This window comes from Neopelma chrysocephalum, unplaced genomic scaffold (genome assembly GCF_003984885.1).
Source record: "Neopelma chrysocephalum unplaced genomic scaffold, ASM398488v2 Primary Assembly neopelma1_80, whole genome shotgun sequence".
Taxonomy (NCBI): Eukaryota; Metazoa; Chordata; class Aves; order Passeriformes; family Pipridae; genus Neopelma; species Neopelma chrysocephalum.
Genome location: NW_020897741.1, coordinates 844,186 through 866,058, shown reverse-complemented (window position 1 = coordinate 866,058; position 21,873 = coordinate 844,186). Strand labels below are relative to the sequence as shown.

The window sequence follows — 21,873 nt, the reverse complement described above, 5'->3', positions numbered from 1 at the left end:
TTTCAGACTTATGGTCTGTTGCACATAGTCCCTTCATGTCTGCTGTTGTCTCCTGGGACCCTTTACACTTCTTGTGTAAACTGTACTATATATTTACTCTAAATATGATATGGCTTTGCAGACAAAGAAGAGAGGTGATGTTGGGTGCACTCAGCCTTTTCCATGGGGATGCTCATGGAGACATTTTAAGAGCTGTAGGATCTGATTGTCTCCTATCATGTGATTGTACTTACATCTGACCAAAAAAGCCCCCCTGTCAGAATGTCTGGTGTCAGGTCAGGACTTGAAGGTAGACTTTGGATGTCTGACATGACACAAGAAGAGGCAAAACCTCTTTCAATGTGATGCAAAAGGTGCTTTATTCACTTGAAAGGGGCCCATCCAACACTGAGCTACATAGGGCATGGGCAACTGGAAAAGGTTTCAGCTTGTCCCTTGGCCATGTCTGAGACCCTTGGGAAGAAACCAAGGGGGTAGGTTGTCCCTCAATTTGCTTTTGTTAGTCAAATTAGCATCTCCCACCCCCATGTTTCTAGCTACACAGTGATGTTACTGTTGTCACCAGGTGCAGAGTCTTATGTGATTGTATTGTGTTATTTTGTGGTCTGGCACAGCCAAAATCTATTATTTGAATAGGTATTGTTGACTGGGGGACCCCTGGTGGCCTAGTGGTTAGCATGCAGGACTCTCACTGCTGCAACCACGGGTTCGAATCCCAAGTCCCCCGGGCAGATGGTAGCTCGTTAGCCCTGTGAGGCCATCCATCTATGAGAAGGACACTCTAAACAAACCTACGTCCTGAGGACCTCACTGCCATTGTCCAAGCTTGCTTGGCCCCGGCAGATGAACCTTAGGATTAAAGGGTGGGCTCAGTTCAGCGCAGGCTGTGTCTCACCTAAAAAATCCATTGTGCAGGCTGGAAAGGTAAAAGACCTTTCCCCAAATCTTCGTTCACGAAGACTGGCCATTATATTGTTGACTGAGTGTTCAGTGAATTTAGGTTTTACAGCACATAAAACACTTTTAATTCTGCAATCTGAGAGAGCCACATACCATACATGTGTGCAAAGGAATTGCTTTCTTGTGATAACTCAGAATCATGAATGATCCCATTACAGGCTGGATGCCATGCATTTTCAAGTCTCAAACAAAAATCCTTCAGAGCTGCTCCCTCTAACAACCTGCAGTAGTTTATACTGGGTGTTTACTCACAGGAGGATTTTTTTTATTATTATTATTTTAAAAATTCCTGGCCCGAACCTGCCCAGATAAAAGGCTTGGTTGTAATTTTCCTAGGTGAGGGAGTCATGTTTTCAAATTGCACTCTGCTTCAAGCAGGCTCAGGAGGATTTGCTGAAGGTCCTGCAGGTCTGCTTTAACCATTCTGAGCTTTGGGAGCAAACCTTATGGGCTGGGAATGCACAGGAAAATATATAGCAGAGTACTGGAGAATGACAACCCCCTTGACTGTATGTTTTTAAGTCTGAGCTTTCATTGATCCGCTCCAGTTGACTGATGTGTATATATAGTGAAGGTGGAGGTCATAGGATAATTTCTTCCCGGGAGTGGAAGTCTTTAAGCATGTTTAGGACTGAGCGAGTATCAGGAAACGCCAAATGATCAAATTAGCAAAGAGAGGGAAGGGTTTGAGTACAAGGCTGAAACAAGCGAGCGTCAGCTTGTTTTCTTTCTTTGGCACAGACTCCCTCTGTGAGATTGGACAAATAATTTTGATATTTAAACCCTTTCAAAACTCTGTCCCTCAGCCAATTCCCCACCCATAAAATTTGGGGACTATAGCATCCAATGTTTTGATTAGGGAAATAATATATTTCCTTAAATTAAAACAGTCAGCAACATATTTGAAAAGAATTCCTCAGAAAGAGCAATATTCCTCTGAAAATAATATGTTGTGGCAATTTGCTGAACCCCCAGGATTGGAGTGTTTAAAACTAGATAGATCAACATAGTAGAAAACACAGCAAATTATCTTATTACAACCTTTTAGGACCTGAAGGGGGCCTATGAGAAATCTGGAGAGGAATTGTTTACAAGGACATGTAGTGATAGGACAAGGGGGAATGACTTTAAACTGAAAAAGAGTATTTTAGATTGGATATTAGGTAGAAGTTCTTTACTGTGAGGTGGTGAGGCACTGGAACAGGTTGTCCCGGAGAAGATGTGGCTGCCCCATCCCTGAAGTGTTCAAGGCCAGGTTGGATGGGGCTTGGAGCAACCTGGTCTAGTGGAAGATGTCCCTGCCCATGGCAGGGGGGTGTAACTAGATAATTTTTAAGGTCCCTTACAAACCAATCCATTCTGTCATTCTCTGCTCTTGATGAACAGAGGTGAGGTATCGGCTGGCCTTTTCCTTCTCTTAGCACTGTAATTCAGAATGTGGCTGCTTGTAGACACAGTAACTTTTTCTTTTCATCAGCCCTCGGTTTTCTGGCCACACAAGAGAGTGCTTGTGTGCAAATCCCAGGAGAAGGAGTCTCCACCAAGTACAAATAAGGATACTGTCAGCAGCACCAGCATGTGCCTTTTCACACTGTCCTGCTGGTTGCTTGTACTGACTCTGATGGATCTCCTCTGCCCATGAGAGCACACTTGATTTTCCTGTTCCTGCCAGGGGAGGGAGAGGGGGGAAGGTGCCAGGCAGTGGAGGAGAGGTTTTGTTGTGAGATTGGTACCATTAATTCATTGCAAATGGGTATTGCAGGTCTTGGTTTGGGAACTGGTATAAATTATTGCTAGCATGACGTTGATTCAGACAGATGAGCAGTGGGAGCTGGTAGCTAGGGTTGCTTTTAAAGCAGACACAGAGGGATTATATAAGGACTTGAAAACCTGTAATGTCAGAGGAATGCTGTTCTAAAAGCTGCCTTGCAGATTTATATCCTAGAACCAACTTCTGCAGGTGCCTTCATGGAGTGTCACAGCGATGGTGACCCTTTGCTCTCCAGATCAAGTCCTGGCTGACATGGAGTCCGTGTGGTGATGTCCCAGTTGGACCCTGGGGTGGGTGGCAGAGCGGGGCTTGCAATTGGAAAATTACATCTCTGCCTGTGCTGCTCAACTGCCCAGCACAAGTTACTGTAGAATTTTATCTTTTGGATGAATATCCATATCTCAAGGCTGACTGCTACCCCCTGAGTGACTGAAAGTCCCCAGAGGTCCCTAGAACAACTCTTTTCCTCTCTTCCAGAATATCCCAGCTCATTTCTCATGTGCATTTTTAGGTGCAGGGCTCCTGACTATGAGGTGTATTAACACTTTGATTGAATCCCTCTTTCTTCCCCTCGTGTCCACATACATCACTTCTTCTGCTGACTGAGTTGCTTTAACTTCTCTACTTGATTGAACAGAGCAGGCCAAGTGCCAACTCTTTCCTGCCAGGATTTTTGTGCTTAATACTGAGATAAGACTAAAATCCCAGGTACTTTTTTCTGGTGGTTTTAATAATAAATAACTTTACTTGACATCTTGCTTCAAATCATGCCATGCTTTGTGTCAGATGCACTCCTCTCTGGAGAATTTAAGGAGGGCATTTCAAAGGAACCAGATGTTTAATCTTTCTTGTGGAGTTGGCTGCCACACAGGAGCTAACTGGAAATTGTGAGGTGTCTTACACTTGAGAAAGGCTTTCCATTTCACAGTCTTTCTAAATCAAAAGAAAGCTGTGTATTGGCTGAGCATCATATAAACCAGAAAAAGAACAGACTTGCTACATGCCATCTCTCTGTTTACTCTTTGCAAAGATGGGCCTTTCCTGGCAAAATGTCCTCAAGATGTTTATGGAGTCCACAGAGAAAAATGATCCCTTGAAATGGAAAAGTCCAAAATTATATGCTGTAGACATCCTGTGTTGCACTAAGTTGCTTCCAGGGTTTTAAACTAGTTGCTGAAGTGAAGACAAGCACCTCTTAGGATTTTTGAAAGTACCAAAGGGTATGCTAATCATGGATGTTAAGCACATGCCTGCTTTTGGGAATCTGTCCTCACAGCCACCTATGTTTTAAGGCACCAAATGACTACTTGATAGTCTTCTTACTTCCTCAGCTATCCCAAAGAGATGAGAACACAACCCTACTCCAGTAAGGTGACAATAAATAGTCTCCATGAATGCTTCCCCCTTAATACTTCTCCATTTCTACTCTTCCTTGGGATGCTGTTGACCAGTTGCTGACTGATTTAGCAATGTTTTGCTTTACCTCACTCATCCCATAGTCCTATAGGTAGCATTTGAATGGTGGTGGCACAGATGCCAAGGTGGAAAAGCCATAGCTCAATTCCCTGGGTGTGCTAAGATGGTGTTAAATGTAGAAAAGATGATGTTTCTTCCTCCTGCTTGACTCAAATGTTTGTCTGGTGGTGTCACATTTTCTAAGAAAGATGCAGGCCCACCCAGCCTATGTTGTGCCCTGGAGACAGTCATGAGTGCTGGGGGGTGAAAGTAGATGTTTATGAAGAAAAGTAAGACTGAAATGTGAAAGATTAGTCAAAAGCTGCTAAAAAATTGTGTCCCTTTTGCTTCATTTTCTTCATTGGATGTCTATCAATGTGTTACTGGGATGTAGTTTGGATGAAACCTGTGTAAAGGAAAAATACCTTTCAGGTCCTCAGTCTGAGATACAGCAATAGGGCAATTTATTTTTGGAGGGTGCTGAGCTCTATGCCCTCTGGGTCCCTTTGGGTGTCTCAAATTAGGCACTCAGAACTGCAGTTCTCCCTGCCTATGATTTGCTGGATAATCTCTGTTCTACTCACCTTCTCCCCAGACTTTCTGATATTTCCCTGGCACAGGTATCCTCCTTGCTCCTGTCTAGTTCCTACCAGGGGTTGTGTTTCTTTTTCTGCTTTCCAACAGTTGCCAATTCAGGATTCACTAGAAACTACTGTGCCAGCTCTTTGATATTCAGAAGCTGTGGGGTTTTCTGTCTGTTCCTGACCTAGCATGACTCTACTAATAATGCAAAAACTTCAAGGCTGATGTCCTGGCAGCCTAAATCAGGAGGTCAGTCTGTAAATCTAGTTACAATTTTCTTTGCCTCAGTAAAGGCAGTAAGTCGAACATAATGTAAACAAGGTGGTTGGATCACTTCACCCACCAGTAGTAATGTGGTGGGTGATGCAGGCAAATTTAATGGACATGATTAAATCTCCTGTTCCAGTCTGGCAGCTGATTAGCTGCAGGGGGCAGGCAGGAATTTCCTTTCTGCTCTGGAGTTGCACTCTTTCCAAGCCCTCAATGCTTCTGCCAAGCATCTCAAAGTGCTTTGCATTTTTAATTATGCTTCTTAACGCCTCCGTGAAGAGTGGAGATAAGAGATAGTATGATCCCAAGTGGAGCCATGGGGCAAACGAGGCACTGGGAGGTGGCAGCCTGCTTGGATTGAGAGAAGTTGGTGCCGTTAGACTTGGAGAAAGGGGAGATGAGCATCCCAGAAACCTTCTCTTGGGGTTCATGTTGGTCTACTGAAATTGTGCCTGGTTCTTAACAGTCTGTGTCTTTAACACACTTAAGTCTTGGTTGTCTGCTTTTATGTATATATTAGTATATAGTCACTGATGGGGAAATAAATCTTTCTCCTCTGGAAGTTTTAATTTATTTTTGTCTTTCATCACTCTCTTCCTCTGATTTCTGAACAGAATGGCCTGTATACCTGTTTCTTCTCTTTGTATGGAGGAGCACTTTGCTCTGAAATAGCCTGAGGTGTTGGCTGTGGCTGGGGCAGAGAACTGGTTCAGCTCTGTAAATGACTCTGTGCTTTGTCCCTACAGGGGAAATTAGTGAATTTACTGTGTGGGTTCACCTTCAGAGGGTGTACCTGGAGGTAGCTACACTGGCTTTGATTTCTTTACCTGGGATGTACAGCTGAAGAACTGGCCTTGCAACATCGAGGAGGAGAAAATATTCTTATTGAGGCATGCCTTGGTCCAAAGAGGAGACTAGAGATGTCCAAAAAAACTGTCACATATTAACTCATCATCTTGCCTGCATATTGCTATTGCTGTGGCTGACAGAACACAGAGAGCAGTAGTGGTTAGCTGAGTCTTCACCCTCCTCAGGGTGGTGGGAGTGGGCCTTTTGCAGCTTACTTACAGTCCTAAAGCCCAATGGATCTCATGGGGTGGGGACCATTTCTTGCAGGTGGGATTTTTTACTTTTGTGGTGGATGATTTAAGCTTTATGATTTCATGTGAACAGCATCCTCTAGAGTCTGGTTTTGTGAATCTGGAGTGGACAGAAATCTTTGATGTTCAGTCTTGAGCCAGCAACTTCATGGCTGGAGAGAGGCAGTGTTTCAGGCATAGCCTATAGCTCCCACTGCTATAGGGCATCCTGCCCAGCACCCTGTCATGATAGGAATAGAGGTGTCTACCTGAAGTGCTCTGAAGCTTAGGGCTGAGGCCAAATTCTGTCTTACTAGGCATTTAAGTTTCTAAGACGTGTGTCTAAATAAAATGTCTGAATCTGATCCTTAGCCTAGTCTCAAAGTTTAATTGTAAATAAACAATATCTTAATCACTTTATAGTTTCCAGCATTCTCTCATTGAATATCTCTGTGCTGGCACTTGGAGAGCATTCATCATAGTGGAAGATGAATGTCTGTTTGGGCTGCACATGGTGTAATTAAGTATCAGCTGAGCCCGTGGCATAATGTGACAGTTCTCATTCTGACCAGCTGAAATAACTCACTCTAACAACTGTGCTCTTCTTACTCCTCTCTTTCAGTTCCCAAGAAGCTTCTGCATGAAACTCAGCCAAGACCAACCAATTACCAAGGATATCAGAAGCCACATTTTCCACTGCAACCAAGAGTGTTTGATCCCAATGTTATAGGGGACGGAGTGTTCCTTTCTGATGTCTCTCCTTCCAGTATAGGACGAGCTCTCCCAGGTAGCTGTGACTATTGTGATATTGCCCAAACCTAACTGTGTTGTGATAACTGCTCCTTTCTGTCTCCTAATCTGGATTTCTCTATTGTGCCCAAATCCCATCCATGTCACAGTCAGAAAGGAAGCTTCGAGGCGTGATCAGCGATGGGCTAAAGTGAACTGTGAAACTGTTCAAGAAACACTGAGTTTCCTGAAATATCAGTCATGGCCATACATGTCAAAACTCATCACAGAAATACTTTGCAGACCTGTCTAATACAGTGGCAAAGGAAAAAAAAAAAACAGGGCAGAGACAGTAGATCTGCCACACAGGGGATGGAGAAGTTTTGAACTGAGCTTTGAAATATGATGCTATTTTCATAAAATGCAAAGTGAAGAGATGTGAACGAAGTCTCAGCTATCTATAGGGATAGGTGAGCAGAAGGAAGAGATGCTGTATGAATAAGGAAAAAGCATAGGTGAGCACGTATTGAGTTACTCAGTGGGTTTGCATTGTTTCCCAACATGCAATGGATAGTATATGACACTACTGAAATTTCCAGCCTGTGTTCCCAGAGGTTCAGCTCTAGGGTGGGTATGGGCTAAACTACCTTGTCTCTGTCTACACTCCTGACAATGTTAATCCACAGCTTGGATAGTCAATCCACAAATAATTAAGAACTGACAATAACAAATTTGTCCCTTTGGAGGCCTTACTGAAAAATCGCCAAGGAAAAGAATTTTGAGTTAGCACCAAATAAATATTGTGATCCTGGAGATACTTTTAAGCAAGCAAAAAAGATACCCTGAACTCATTTTCATTCATCTAAACATTTCACTTCAATAAGTGACACCTTTTATTTAGTTTTCACATTGTTTATTCATTCATTTTCAAAATATGCACCACTTTTCAAACAAAGATGTCATTTTGAAATTGAAAGCTAAAAAAATGTTTGAAAAATAACAAAGCAAATACTTGGACATTTTCTGTTTTGTTTCTCTTATTAAAACTATTTGCTAAAGTCAGCCTGGTATCATGAATAACCTCTCCTGTGTTTATACTGTGGTGTTGGGCAAATTATTGCTGGCTGAAATAATTTTGCTCAGCTTTGGTGTAAATTCATGGAGAAACCATTCAAGTGACTGGGAACAGCTAAGAAGGGTGAGGAGAAAACCAGTAGTAGTGAGCTGATTAGGCATAGACAAGTTTTCCAAGGTAGCAAGGAGGAAAGGGGATGTCTTCTATTATGGTCCTGAAGTGACTTGTGGGGCCAGGGAACCACATAGTGTAGCAACACATGGCCCTTGTGAAATTGTGTGTGTTTGTTTTTTTCCTCCTGCATAAGTCCAGTTATTTTCTGTCTTCCATGTCTGTGCTTGTACAATCCTGCCAATGATAAAACCAGTTCTGTGGTTTTGTGGTGTTCTTTGCTGGAGTTTAGTGTATGCAGATGAGTATTCATTTAAAAACTGGTTTGATTGCATCTCTTCCTTGGATAAGTTAGAAGTTAAAAAAAAAAAGGTTCTTCTACATCTCACTTGAGAAGTGTCTTAAATACACTATTATTGCACAGTGTGGTTTACAATGGATGCATCATACCCAGCAGAGGTGTCCATCTGACATATGGCTATGAAATATATTTGTGATTATATCCTGGAGGTGCCCTTCGTTTATTGTGAAGGGATTTTGGATTAACCAGTTCAGAGCCAGACCTCAGTAAGGAGGCATCTCAGGCAAGATCAGTTATCCCCATATAAATGTGTCATTTGTGATGACCTGGGGTGTTTACCTGGCTTCTAGAAGGGTGAGAGTTTCCCCTACATCATACCTGTCATCTCTACATGGATATCCTCCATGGGGTGCCTTAGATGTCTATGTGTGAGCAAATACATCAAGCTTTAAGTGTCTGCTACAGGGAGAGCTGAATGGCTTTCTGATATCCCTCAACTAATAGCAGGATTCCATTGCCTAAGTTTAGATGCATGGTGCTACTTGAGTTGCTCTGAAGTATCCAGGTTTTAAGTTCAGTTTGTAGAAATGGAATATTTACCCTGCTTCTGTGGATTTCTTTGGAACAGTGGTAGGGAAAAATTCAACCACTGGTACAGACAGATTTACCAAACAGAGAGAATAAAGGAAAGATTAGAGGGCATGTTAGTGCCTACATCTGAATTGAAAGATTTTTTAAAACTTTGCTATTGGTTTCCTGCTGAATATGCCCTTGACCTTCTACATCCCATCGCCTCCATTTGCACAAGTGATCCACAGTGATCTCTAGTGTCCTAAAGCAACAGGTTCTTGGAATATTTTATCCGTTGGGATATGAGCCACCCATGTTTAAAAACTTTGCTTGAAGGCCAGTCATTAACACCGTGGTGGCCTTTAACATGTAGGTTTCCCAAGGCCATGCAGCTATTCAGTGGCAGAGATGCAGCAGCACCCGCATTCCTTGGCGCTGATCCCTTACAGCGACACCTGGACAACCATCCCCATTGCTTCTCCTCCGAGGCAGATGAGTTGGCATTACAGCATGCACGTTCATGCACTCAGTCCCTCTCCATCCAGTATTACCTGTTCTGTTTGACGCCCCTCACTTTCTGTTGCTGCTGCCCTGGGCTGAGCCGCTTCCTGGCACCCACAGCGGGAAGCTGAAGGTGACGTCTCACGCTGCCGGGTTTGCAGGGAGAGGAGACAGATCAGGCAGCCAATGAACAAAGACCATCTCACATCATGACTGCTGACAGAATGCCTTTGCATGTGTGGCACTGGTGGCACCACTGGAGATGGAGCTGGCAGTTTCCTGAATTTAATACCTGCAGATAAGTGGAAGCCTGGTGCAAGTCTGTGATTTTACAGAGCGATGCTTGCTTTTGTTCAGAACTAGACACTCAGGGAAGGGAGCCTGAAAATCTGTAATAGCTGCAGTTAAACACTCACATGGATGACGGAGCTGCATCCTTTGCACTGACTTTTTCCTGTGTTGAAAACAATTAGTGTTTTGTCGGTAGGGGGGTGTCTGCCTGCAGATCAAGGTGCAGGGAGCCCTCAGCAGTGAGGTGATAAGATCTGAAAGGGTCTCTTTGAGCCTCCTGGAATGAGCTGCCTCCTTAGCTTCAGTCTTCAACAAATAAAATCAAATCATTAACCCATGTTCACTCACCTCTCCAAAGGGGAAATGGTGTCTAGGTGAAATACAATACAAGCAGGCTTCTGAAGGAAGTCGTAAACCAAGGTCTGCCCTTCCCCACAAAGGCTGGAGAGAAAGCACGTCTGTTTACCAGGTGTGGATGGGTCACTACAGCGCGGCACCGGCAGAGGGTTGCTGGCTCTGCCTGTGTTTCCCAGTCCTCCTTACAAGCTTAGCTGAACCCACTGTTGATAAAGGCTCCTTTGATATACATAAGAGAAAAGAAACCTGATTATGTATTTGCTGTAGCGTAGATGGGTGTGCCTAAGTGGTGACATGAAACAGCAGGAGATGGGGAAGAGAAGATGATGCCTGGATGCAGCCAGGATATGTGCTCAGCTGAAGCTACTTGAGAAGGTTTAGTTACCCCCCAAAAAAGGGCAAATCTGTGTGGCTTGCTCTTGAGCAGCTCCAGATTTCTGAACACAGATGCTGACCTGGTGGGGCTAGGGCAGGGTAGGGCTGGGTCACGTTCATCGTTCCTCATTCCATTTCTGTTTCAAAGCAGAGAAGAAGAAAGGGAGATCTGCCACTTTCTACCCTCTAGACAACACCCCCCTCCTGCTTCCTGTGGATGAGACACAACCGCCGGTGCTCACCAGCAGCATGGAGCCTGTGGGTGTCAGCACGGAGATGGCCCTGCTCAGCAACATCCTGGCAGCCTATGCCTTCATCACAGGTAGGTCTTGTGGCTGCCATCTCTCTGGGCTCTTGCAGGCTTTTTGTAGACCCTCATTTTGCAGTCACCTGAGGTTAAATCTGCCTCTTTGAACTGCTTATGTATTTCATTCGTCTCTCTGCAAACTCTCTCTTGAAAGACCTGACCAGGGCAGCTCTAGCAGACAGTATATATATACCAGAGTTTATTGTGCTCTGCTTTCCACTGGATTTGCTCTCATCTGCAGTTAAGTACAATGTAATCTCACATGTGGTATTATTCCTAATGCTTCATTTTCCTGGAGATCAAAGCCTGGCTCATTAGAGAGGCAAGCTTGTTGTCCCATAATTTGGAAAATAAACGGCACTCAGAACATTACACTGCTTAAGAGAATTTGGCCTATCTTCAGTAGAAGTGTGAAGATGAAGTAACTTGAGAATCTACTTAATTGAATATTTAAATTTAGTTTAGAGTAAGATTTCCTTGGATCACAGCTTATCTTTCACCCACATATATCTTTCAAGTAACAGAGGAGCAGTCTTCTAAAAAGATTCACTTTAAAAGGTGAAAGAAAAGTGATAAAACCAGGGGGAATGACTTTAAACTGAAAGAGAGTGGGTTTATATTAGATATTAGGAAGAAATTGTTTACTGTGAGGGTGGTGAGGCACTGCCACATGTTGCCCAGAGAGGTAATGGCTGCCCCATCCCTGGTAGTGTTTAAGGCAAGGTTGGATGGGGCCCTGAGCGATCTGGTCTAGTGGAAGGTGTCCCTGCCCATGGAAGGGGGTTGGAACAAGATGAGCTTTAAAATTCCTTCCAACCCAAACCATTCTATGATTCTATGAAATAAAGATTGTGTACCCTACTGAGTGCTTGGGGTCAGTACCATTGATAGTGAAAGGACAGCAGAGGCAGGTGATAGAGTGCAAATATTCCCCACAGCATGAGGTGCCTTATCAGCAGTAGGGGTTGCTTGCACTAGTTGCCTACATTAGTTGAAGGAACTAACCCAAAAAATGGAAGATAGAGGAGCACTGGCCGAATAGCATCAGATGCACTAATTCAGCATATTTCAGGCCAAATTCTGCTGCTTTCCCAAAAGGACGACCCTGGTAGGTGTGTAAATAGCCTCTCAAGGCAGAAAATACTATCTATGGTCACTTTTTTCTTGGGTGTTTGTGTGCCATTCAGTCCTGCTAATTCATTAAATACTAGTTTATTCTTGGTGCCACGCTCTTGCTCTTGCTGAGATGCCACCATGCTGCTACAGACGAGCGTTTGGATTTGAAACAGCTAACTTGGGCTTTGTATTTTAGAATCTCTGAGTAGTAAGAGTGTTTCTGCACATTACTTAATGAAGTGTCATTCGAAAAAGACCACGAATGGTTATACGAAGTTCTGCGCTTCTACACATCCAGTGGTGTCATCAGGATCCATCTTTTCATGGCACCTGTAAGAATCCGGCAGATTAAGTGGAATTAGTAGTGTTCACAGAATATAGCTGAGTAGGGTGTGTTTTTTTCTTACATGAGTTTCTCTAAGGAAAAATTATAAAAAACAAGCCTTGAAGAAGTCTTCTGTCCTATGCATTTCTCCCTCCCTTACCTCCAGCTGCCACTTTTTGACATGAAAATACCTGCATTCCCAACCTTACTATAAAACAAAATGCTGTTAATATCATGCTCCCCATCTGAACAGTAATGAGCAACAGAAGGTTGTGGGATTTATGGTCAGGGTCAGTTGGGACTATGATTCAGGGCTGCTGACAATGCCCCATGGACTTTGCTTTCATTGGTCACAGCAGAACTCTTTGACTCTGCGTTGGTTTTTTAGGGCACAAGGCCTCGATTCATCCCCTTCCCAAGGTGTCAGTCTTGGAAGGAGCCTCTAGGTTTTACTGTAGCCCAAACAACTTTAACTGTCTTAGTGCTGGGGGATTTGCTTTGCTTGCTGTTGCTTACCCTCTCATGACTTTGGTTTCCAGTACTGAGTTCAGGACCTGGTTGCTCTTGTTTTCCAATGTGTCATAGAATCACAGAACATTTTGGGATGGGAGGGACCTTAAAGATCATCTAGTTTCGGTGTTCTTAACCATGGCTGTTAGATGGGTTTTAGACTCAAGTGATATATATGTTCAGTTTGTTACTTATAACAAAAATAAATGATGGACCTCCTCATGAATTGAAACAGTAGATGTCCTAAACCATCTTTATCTGCTACATGTAATTTAGCCCTCTGCTTTTAGAAGAAATGTTGGATTTGTCATTATTTTTGGCTCAAAACAGGAGCTTGCACAAGAAAATTGTAAATAGGCAGGGGCAACATAGAAATTTTTTTTTTTTTGTGGCAGAGCGTCGTGTATACCCTCAGACACACTGCAGGAAAAAGAAGCTTGGGCTTGGGCTATTTCATAGGTGAAGTGAATGCTTGAAAACATGATCCACTCTGCTACTTTCCCTGCCTCCTGGTGCTGGAATGTCTCTTAGCCTGAGGAGAGCATCCACAAATGGTGGGATCACTTGTGTGCTCAATGTTGTCCACATTTTCCGCACAAAATGGCAGTTCTGGGTGGGCAGCTGCAGACGAAGAGTCTGCAGGCTTGGTCACTTACAAATGCAGAGTCTTGCGGTGCACAGAGGGGAGAAGTGCCAGTACTAGTGAAAGCCTCCGTGCTCATTTCCACCATTTTTTTGACTGATGTTCCCGTATAAAAGTTGGGAATGTTCATATGGACAACTGAGTAGTAAAAATCACAGCACAGCAGGAAACAAAACTTCTTTGCAGGAATCTTGATTTGCAGTTGTCATCATGGTTAGGTATCAAAGACAGTTAGGTGTTAGTCTTATCCCAGCTTCCAGAATCTATTTCTTCAGAAACAGGGAGAAAGTGTGAACAGTGTCAATAAGGAGTGAATTTAGTAGATGATCAAACAGATAAACATTATTTAGAGTTCAGTCTTGCACAAGACTCAGACATACCCTTAATTTGAAAGCCGATTATAGAATTAGGTTTTTAACTGGATGCAATCTCTGCCTACAAACCTCAGACCTGTTATTTGTTGTGGACCTGTTCCAAAACTTGCCTGAGTGTTTGGAAAGACTTCACCAGTCTCAGTGACAGCTGGAATCGTCTTTGCAGTCACAGTCTATCAGCAAGAGCAGAACCGTTCCTCATGCTTTTGTAAATATTAAACATTCAAATTGTATCAGAGCTCTTCCAGTGCCTCCTTTTTGGGCAAGGGACTTATTCCAGTTTTGTCATTGCACTCAAGATGAAGTGGTTGGAGAGAAAACTCCACAAATCCCTGTTTTATTCTTCTTCCATAAACAAAACTTTGCTGCCAAGGTGTTAACAAGGGGCTTCCAAAATACAACCCAGGAGATATCATTCCAACTTTTAGACTGCTTGGCCTGAGCCTTATTAATAAGGGGCTCCTGGAGAGCGTCTTCTATTCTGCAAGGGGATTTTAACAGCCTGTGGGGCTAATGGTAAGTTCCCAGGAAGATATTGGTCCTACTGTTTGTCTGGCCATGCTTAATGCTGCACCTTTTACTGGGGGCCCTCTGAAATTTTCCTCCCAACTGAGGTTTTGGAATACATGAAGCCATCACAGGAAGCCAGCAGCGTTAATGTCTTGATTGTTTTTTATTTATTGAAACAATTTATTATAATAGCAATAACAACCTTGGCCTGTGGCATTTCCTGGGGAATTGATGAGAGTCTGGGCTGATGCTCCCAGCAGATTGTTAGCCCTCAGGAAATGGGCTCTGTAATTGCTGCTGGTTTGGTTGGAAAAAATAAAATAAAGTGTGTTTCTAATTTTTGGCCAATTAAAGTCCCTAGAAAATGGTGGCTTTTGTATAGAGGGTTATATAGAGCATATATATTTTTCTGCATGGATTAAAATCAGACTTGAATCAGTGACATTTTCATCAATGCTTTCAACCAAGAAAGAGAAAGACAAGGAAGGGGAAAGGTAACCCCAGCTTAAGAAATTGATGGCAAGTAGGTTCTGCTGGAAGCTCTCAGCTGTCACCCACAGCAGTGGAAGAAAAAGCTACACTGGTTAAAATCTATGTGTTAATGAGTGTACACACACACCCGAATGAATGAATGTCAGAATTATGTTAATTCCTGCTACTGATGTCCATACACTTTTAAAGAACTTTTTTTCAAGTATAATGAGTGTTTTGAGGAGCTTCAGTGTTGATATGATCAATCTGAGCCACTTTTGAGCTTTTGGAAGATGCTGAACATCCATTTGCTGAAGAGGGTGCCCCTCTTGGTCTTTCCAAGTAGAACACACAATGGGGGAGGCTCTCGAAATCACTTATGGACCGTCAAACTGTTAAATCTAGACTATTGCTGACTTGGCTACTTCAACTGAGAAAAAGCAGATTGAGCCCATGGTTTTTAGCTTAAGTTGCTCTTTCTGCTGTGAAAAAAAAAAAAGAGATGCTGCTGCTGTGCAAGTGGAGTGTACGTATGATAAATGCCAAGACTGCAGTTGAATGTAAGGTTATAGCTTTGTGAGGAAATCCAGACAGTGTCTCAGATATTGACAGAGTAGCTGTAGGAGCTCATAAATGCCACTGGAGCCCAAAGATTCAATTACAGCCATCGTGCTGCATGAAGGGCTGTATGTACAAGCACGAGCAGGGGATGAAAAATGGATACTTAAGTAGCAATCGAAGTGCATTTTGTTCATGAGCTGGATACAGTAGCATGAAAAAAAAGTGTGGAGGAGAAAGGAAAAGCAGGACACGGGCAAAAACGGGGGCACAGAAACTGCATGTGCCTGTGTCTCAGGCTCCCATCCATGTTTTTTTTATGAGTTGCTTTAAAGGAACAAGCAGTGGAACTAATGCAACCAAATCAAGCCCATGTGTGTGCAGAATGTGGTACTCAGGAAAGTGTGCCTGGTGTCCTGTCAGCCAGGCAGAGCTGAGGCAGGCTGGACCCAGTGACTTCCAGTACAAACACATCAATCCTGCTTGTTTGCTCTTCTCACACTCCCAAGCTCCAGGTGTCCCCAGAGCCCTCCTTAGGGCTACTTGCAAAAGGACCTTGGTGATTAGTGTCCTCAGTTACATTGCACATGGAAGTAAAAGTGTCATCAGGAGTGATTCTGCTTTCCCTGGAGTTTTCAAATCTCTGAAATTTAAGCCACTTCTTCACTGTTCACACAAGACCATATGGGCAGCGGCAGCAGCTTTGCTACTGCACAAACAAGGCTGAAGTTTTAATTTGAGTCCTGTCCCCTGAGTTCAGGGGACATTAGCTTCATTGGAGCAAGGATTTCACTTGCCAGGCGCTGCAGGGGTCGTTGGCACATGCTTCATGCCTGCTCTGGTATCTTCTCTTTTACCTTTGGATTTTGGCTGTCTTACTTTTATCAAAATATCTTAGTTTAAAACCTTTGGCTTTGGTCTCACTTGGCTTTCCAACTAACTACTGCTGCATTTCATAGAATGGTTTGGTTGGAAGGAACCTTAAAGATCATCTAGTTTCAGCGTCCCCTTCATGAGCCCACTGGCACATTCAGTTTAGTGTCCTGTTTGTTTTGTCACAGCAGAAGTTGCAGGAAGCTGGTCCACCTCTTTCTCTTTTTGGGCAGGTATCTGCTGCACTTTCCTCCTCCTTTTTTCTCCCTCTCTTCAGCCTGATTTTTTCCCCATGTCATCCACATCAACCACTCTTGCATCAGTTTTATGTTTTATGAGCCAATTTTCAGACTGTCTTGACATCTTCCTCCACCTTGGCTTGTCAGTCACCTTTGAGATTCATTTGGGAGAGAAGTGAAGGGCACAAAGCTGTTTTGTCTCTGTAACTGTTCCATGAGCACATCCAGACACGAAACTACACATTGCCTTGAATGGTACACGAAACAGTGTTTAGGTTCTGACCACAAAATTAGAGAATAATTGAGGTTGGAACAGGCCTCTGGGAATCTTCCGGTCCAACCTCCTGCTCAGAACATGACTAACTTCAGATTTAGAGCCAGCTTTGAAATTAGAGCAGGGTTTTGTCCTGTTGAGTTTTGAACATCTCCAAATAGTCTCCAGTTCACCTTCTGCAAACTTTGCTTTAAGGAGACCAGCTGGAAAGGGCAGCTTTTGAAAACACAGTGGGGGGAAGTGAAAGTAGGGTGTAGTCTTTTAGCTACAGAGATCTTTCGAGGCCGAATGTCAGGCTCTCAGCTGGTGGGAGCTGTTACAGATCCATCACTTAGTTCAAGGGAATAAAACTCATCTGAGGAACTGACTCCATCCTTCAACTCAGGACACCCAGCAGACACTGCAGAGTAGAGCTGGCCTTGGCACTTCTGCTGGGTTCACCTTTACCCATTTAGTGTGCCTATAAAAAAGGTGATTCAGCCCAGGGGAATTGCAGTTACAACATTTATCATAATTACACTTCCAAGTAGTCCCATGGAAAAAAAAAAGAAAAGAATGTGGTAAATAAACAAGATGGCCTAGTTTGAAAGGCATTGTGGATCCTTTGGAGTCCTGTTATATCACCTCAGAAATGTGGCTATGCAGGATTCATCCTGTTAGTGCACTGACTCCAGCTGTGCTTGTGGAGCTCAGGTATACATTTTGGTGGTCTGGGCGGGAAGCCAGCACACTTGCCTTAGATAAGCAAATGAAACCTATGAATAAATAATATGCATTTTTTCCATACTGCCAAGCCTCCCATTTCAGCTGGGCCACAGCACAGAGAGCATATAAAGTTTTGTAATAATCTTTATATCTGTTATGAAGATAGTGGATGTGACAGCAAGATGCACTTACCTGCTGCTGGGTGTGCAGCACTCTGGTGAAAACCCTGTGAGAAATAGCTTTTAATTCCATGGACTGCTCTCTTGCCTTCCAGACAACTCCAAGACATGGCTGCAGCAAACCCACATTCTGCATGTGGGCAAATGCCTTGGCAGCAAATCCACCGTTTAAATTCTTCCCGATTCCTTCGGGGGGAGGAGGCAAAGGAGGGCATGGAAGTAAAAGCAGTCACTGGAAACTCTGCCCCTCCAGAGACCGTGCCCGGTGTGTGTATGGAAAGGCTGTGTGTGTTCTGTTCTTTTGAGGGTTGGTCTTGACCACCGTTTCCTTTCTCCTGCCAGAAAACCCCGAGCGGGCTGCCCTGTATTTTGTCTCCGGAGTGTGTATTGGACTTGTCCTGACCCTGCTGGCCCTGGTGCTCAGGGTGTCCTGCCGGACGGACTGCAAACGCTCCTCCTCCAAAAAGCCTCCTCGGGAGCGGGAGAGCGACAGCGACAGCAGTGACAGCGACGACGATTCGGACACCACCTCGGACCTGTCCGCCCGCAGGCACCGCAGGTTCGAGAGGACTTTGAACATGAACGTCTTCACTTCGGCAGAGGAGCTGGAGCGGGCACAGCGGCTGGAGGAGCGGGAGCGCATCATCCGGGAGATCTGGATGAACGGCCAGCCCGACATCCCAGGGACCAGGAGCCTCAACCGCTACTACTAAAGTGATTGGGAGTCCAACTGTCCTGCCCTGCGCCCTGGGGCTGCTCCACACGTGATAGAGGAGGGGGGGGAAGGAATATTTTGTGGGTGTCTCCCCTTTTCCTATCAGGTGTGCCAGCTGGAGTGGTGTGGATGGACAGCAATAAAGCTTTCCCCGTCTCCTTCTCCCTGACATGTTGCTATCACCCCTCTTCACAGACACTTTCTGGTTTCAACAGAGGTGGTTGCCAACTTCATTTCTTAGTAGCAGGCAGGAAGGTGACAATTACAGTCCTCCCACATGGGATATGGTGTTCAGCACGCTGCAATATGAGTACTCCTCTCTTGGCTGAGCAGAGAAGTCTCGCAGGAGTTGGTTTTCATTTAGGATTTTTTGGTTTTCCCTTTCCTGAGGACTGTGGGAGCACTATGAACAAAATGACAAATGTGGAAAGATGATTTGAGGAGGGAGGGGGAAGTGCATCCTGACGGATTGTCTTGTGACTTCAGAAGCCATGAGATTACCCTGATTAAAACCCAACAGCAAATATGACTTGTTAAGAACTGCGGGATGGGGGGGAGGGGGATTCTTCCATCGTGAAATCATCTCGGTGCTTGGATGTTTGCCATAGTGTATTCAGTTATTTATGGCTGTCTTTTCATCTTCCTTTTCAATGGGAACATTTAGTTTTTTTACTGACACCTCAGGGATAAAATCCTATTATTTTTTTGAGTCTGTTCTCCCTGCTGGCCCCTGTCAAACACAACCCAATCCACCTCCAACAGTGAAATTATGGTAATATAAGAGATGTGTCAGTGACTGGTGAGAAGTTAACAACCTCAAAGAGGTTGAAAAAGGTTTTCTTTTTGTTTTGTTTTAAATATATATATATATATATATTTGAAGATGCTGCACAGGAATGTGCCTTATTCTTTTTGTTGTTGTTGTTAAACTACAGTTTTCCTATGGATAGCAATGCACAATGTTTTATATATTTTATTAAAAAAAATTAATAAAAAAATAAAAGGTCTGTGTTTACCAGAGGAAAAATCAAGACAGAAGAAGTCACATATGACAATAAAATGGGTAATAAATGCTAAATAAACTCTGGTTTGCTTCAATGGGTTTAAATTTGCATCCTCAGTTTTGGCACAAGTGTTGCTTGAGGGAGATACTTTGGAAGAGCAGCACACCTCTGCAAGCAATCAAGTCTGATGTTTTCTGCATGCTGGAAACTGGAGGCACTTTTTTGCTTTGGCTACAGCCCATCAGTCCACTTCTGTGGTGTACACGGGCAGGAGCAGCTGAGCAGTGTGGTGGTTCTCAGGGGGCCACCCCAAAGCTGACCTGTCCCCAAGACTCAAGTCATAGCTGGGCCAGAAGCAAATGCTAAACAAACAACAACAAAAAAACATATGCAAGAAAAGGTGCAATGTTTTAGTGCTTCTTCAGTTGTCCCATGGAGTATTCCATGGGATATCACCACCGTGCTCACTCCCAAGTGCCAGTTCACATCACTTCAGTCACAGAACTTGCTGTTTTTAACATCTGTGTGACACTGCTGTTGCCTGCATGGCTTTGGGTTTGCTCCTTTCTCATATAGGCATGTTAAGGGTTATAGATATAACATATATATATTAAGAGTTCACCAAATGCTGACAGTGCAAATAAAGACGAAAACCTCTGACTACCCACAGCTTTCCCTGAGTCTTAAGGAGATCTTACCGCAAGATAACTGAGGATGTTCGAGTGGGGCTGTAAGGGTTCATGTGCTGTGACAAACAGCTGCATGGTGGGACTGATCCCTGGCACCAGGGGCCTTCTTGACACTCTTTGGGATCACCATGGGGCTCTTTCCCTGGCTAGGGAAAGCTGCATCTGAAGTGCCCACAACTACTACTTCTGGCTCTTGCAGGGTGAGAGCAAAGTTGAGTAACTGCAGCTGGTTGTACTGACTGATGAGAGGTGGCTTCACTTGGGAAGGCAATTCTAGCACTGCAGGGCAATTCCGGGTCCTGGTCCCATGAAGATTCAAATGGAAATACTCGGTATTGAACTGGGATGTAATTTTGCAGCTAATATGTAGAAATAAAGCAGGAGGCTGGTCCCAAGCCCTTGATTCCCATCGCCAGGTGCTTCAGCTGGAATGTTGATTGTATTCTGCTGAAGGTGTTGAGGAGCAAAATGATGGGGTGAGGTCAGAAGGATCAGTTTTGTTGGCCATGTGTTTTCCCCTATAACCATATAGTCCCTTAGCCTTGGTGACTAAAGAACAGCATATTTACAGATTTAGAGTGCTGTGTCCTGGGAGATAGCTTGCAAAACTGATTTTAAAAATGTTATAAAAGAATGGATTTATGGGTATGATTTTCCCAAAGGATTTTTTTTTTGACCAGAGGAAAGAGCAACAGTGGTAAATCTGAGCATACCTGATATGCATCCGAGGGATTAAAATATCTGCTTCAAATGTAAATCACAACAGAACTTGAGTTACAAATGGATGAGCAGTTCTCCCTTAGCATTGCTAGTGCTGCTGTAAATCTTCCAGATGAAGTCTGCAATACAAAGGAGCAGAGTTGAGCAGACAAGCCCATCCCAAGCTTGCCCTAGGTAAGAAGATGTAACACAAGTCTCACTGCCTTCATAGCATGTGCAATACCTTCATGTACCTTCTGGCTCCTGTTTTTGTTCTCAGGGATGTGCATTTCTAAGAAGACAGAAGAAAAAAGAAAAAGTGCAATCCTTTGAGCAAAATAAAAAGACTTTAAGTCATTCTGTAACTATTTCTGGATTTGTCCCAAAAGTGCTGAGTAGTTTGTCTGGGGGACAAAACACAGTCAAAATTTGTGGGGCAGGAGTTGGTGGTTTGCCTTTAGATCTATCAGTGGAGCAAAATCAGTCACCTGGAGTATAGAAGAGCTGGATTCACTGGGGGCAGGGTCAAATCTGTATTTCTTACCCCACAAAAAAGTATCTTAAGCTTACAGAGGTTTGGACCTGTATAGTTTCCACCTTTTGTGTTGTACTCACCGTGTCATATGAAGTATTAAAACACTCATAGAGCTAGAGAGCAGAGAATAAATGCTTTTCTATCAGCCTAATGTGAATCTCTCTTGTAGGAGGTTATGCGTAGCTCTTCTCTCTTACTTCCATGCTTACTTAATTTTTTGCATTAAAGTGAAATATTATTTCCAGAATAATACTATTCAAATTCCCTGAGACAGATAAAGAAGTTGAAATAAATTTGTCCTGCTTCATGAATGAATTTCTTAATCAGTGACCTTTTGGATAAAAAGATGCTGAGGTAATTTTCCATGTGAATCTGTTCTTTATGCCTCAGTTTAAGTTTAGAATTTTATAACGGAGGATAACAGAGCAATCCTAGACTCTGAGTTGCTCGGCCATTTGATAAAAGGGGGAAGCACATGACACTGTATTTAAAAGAGTCAGCACTGCGGTTGCCATGTACCATCAGCTGGGCTGCAGGCTTGGGGCAGATGAGCCTTGAGAAGTAAAATACCTGTGCTGGATGCTTTCTCACCTCTGCAGGTTACAGGATTAGTAGCCACAGAATTGTGCAGTTTGGTAGCTTGTACCATGTTGGCTCTGGAAATGAATGTGGTGGGTTGGAAATTACGGATTATCCTCCTGTCTGGTGGGACAGATGGGG

The 21,873-nt window shown here is 43.7% G+C and overlaps 1 protein-coding gene across 6 annotated transcripts in view; it reads left to right on the top strand.

The window, feature by feature from the left end:
• EVA1A (eva-1 homolog A, regulator of programmed cell death) overlaps positions 1-19,324 on the top strand; it is a 156,954-nt gene extending 137,630 nt beyond the window's left edge. For 4 of the 6 annotated variants that reach the window (XM_027690103.1, XM_027690106.1, XM_027690108.1 and 1 more), the window contains 3 exons: positions 6,740-6,904; positions 10,576-10,749; positions 17,854-19,324. In XM_027690103.1, the coding sequence (XP_027545904.1) occupies positions 6,740-6,904; positions 10,576-10,749; positions 17,854-18,224 (710 nt within the window). In that variant the 3' untranslated portion in view covers positions 18,225-19,324. The remainder of the gene's footprint in view (positions 1-6,739; positions 6,905-10,575; positions 10,750-17,853) is intronic. The other 2 variants (XM_027690105.1, XM_027690104.1) reach the window with 1 other exon arrangement.
• Positions 19,325-21,873: the final 2,549 nt, after the last annotated feature.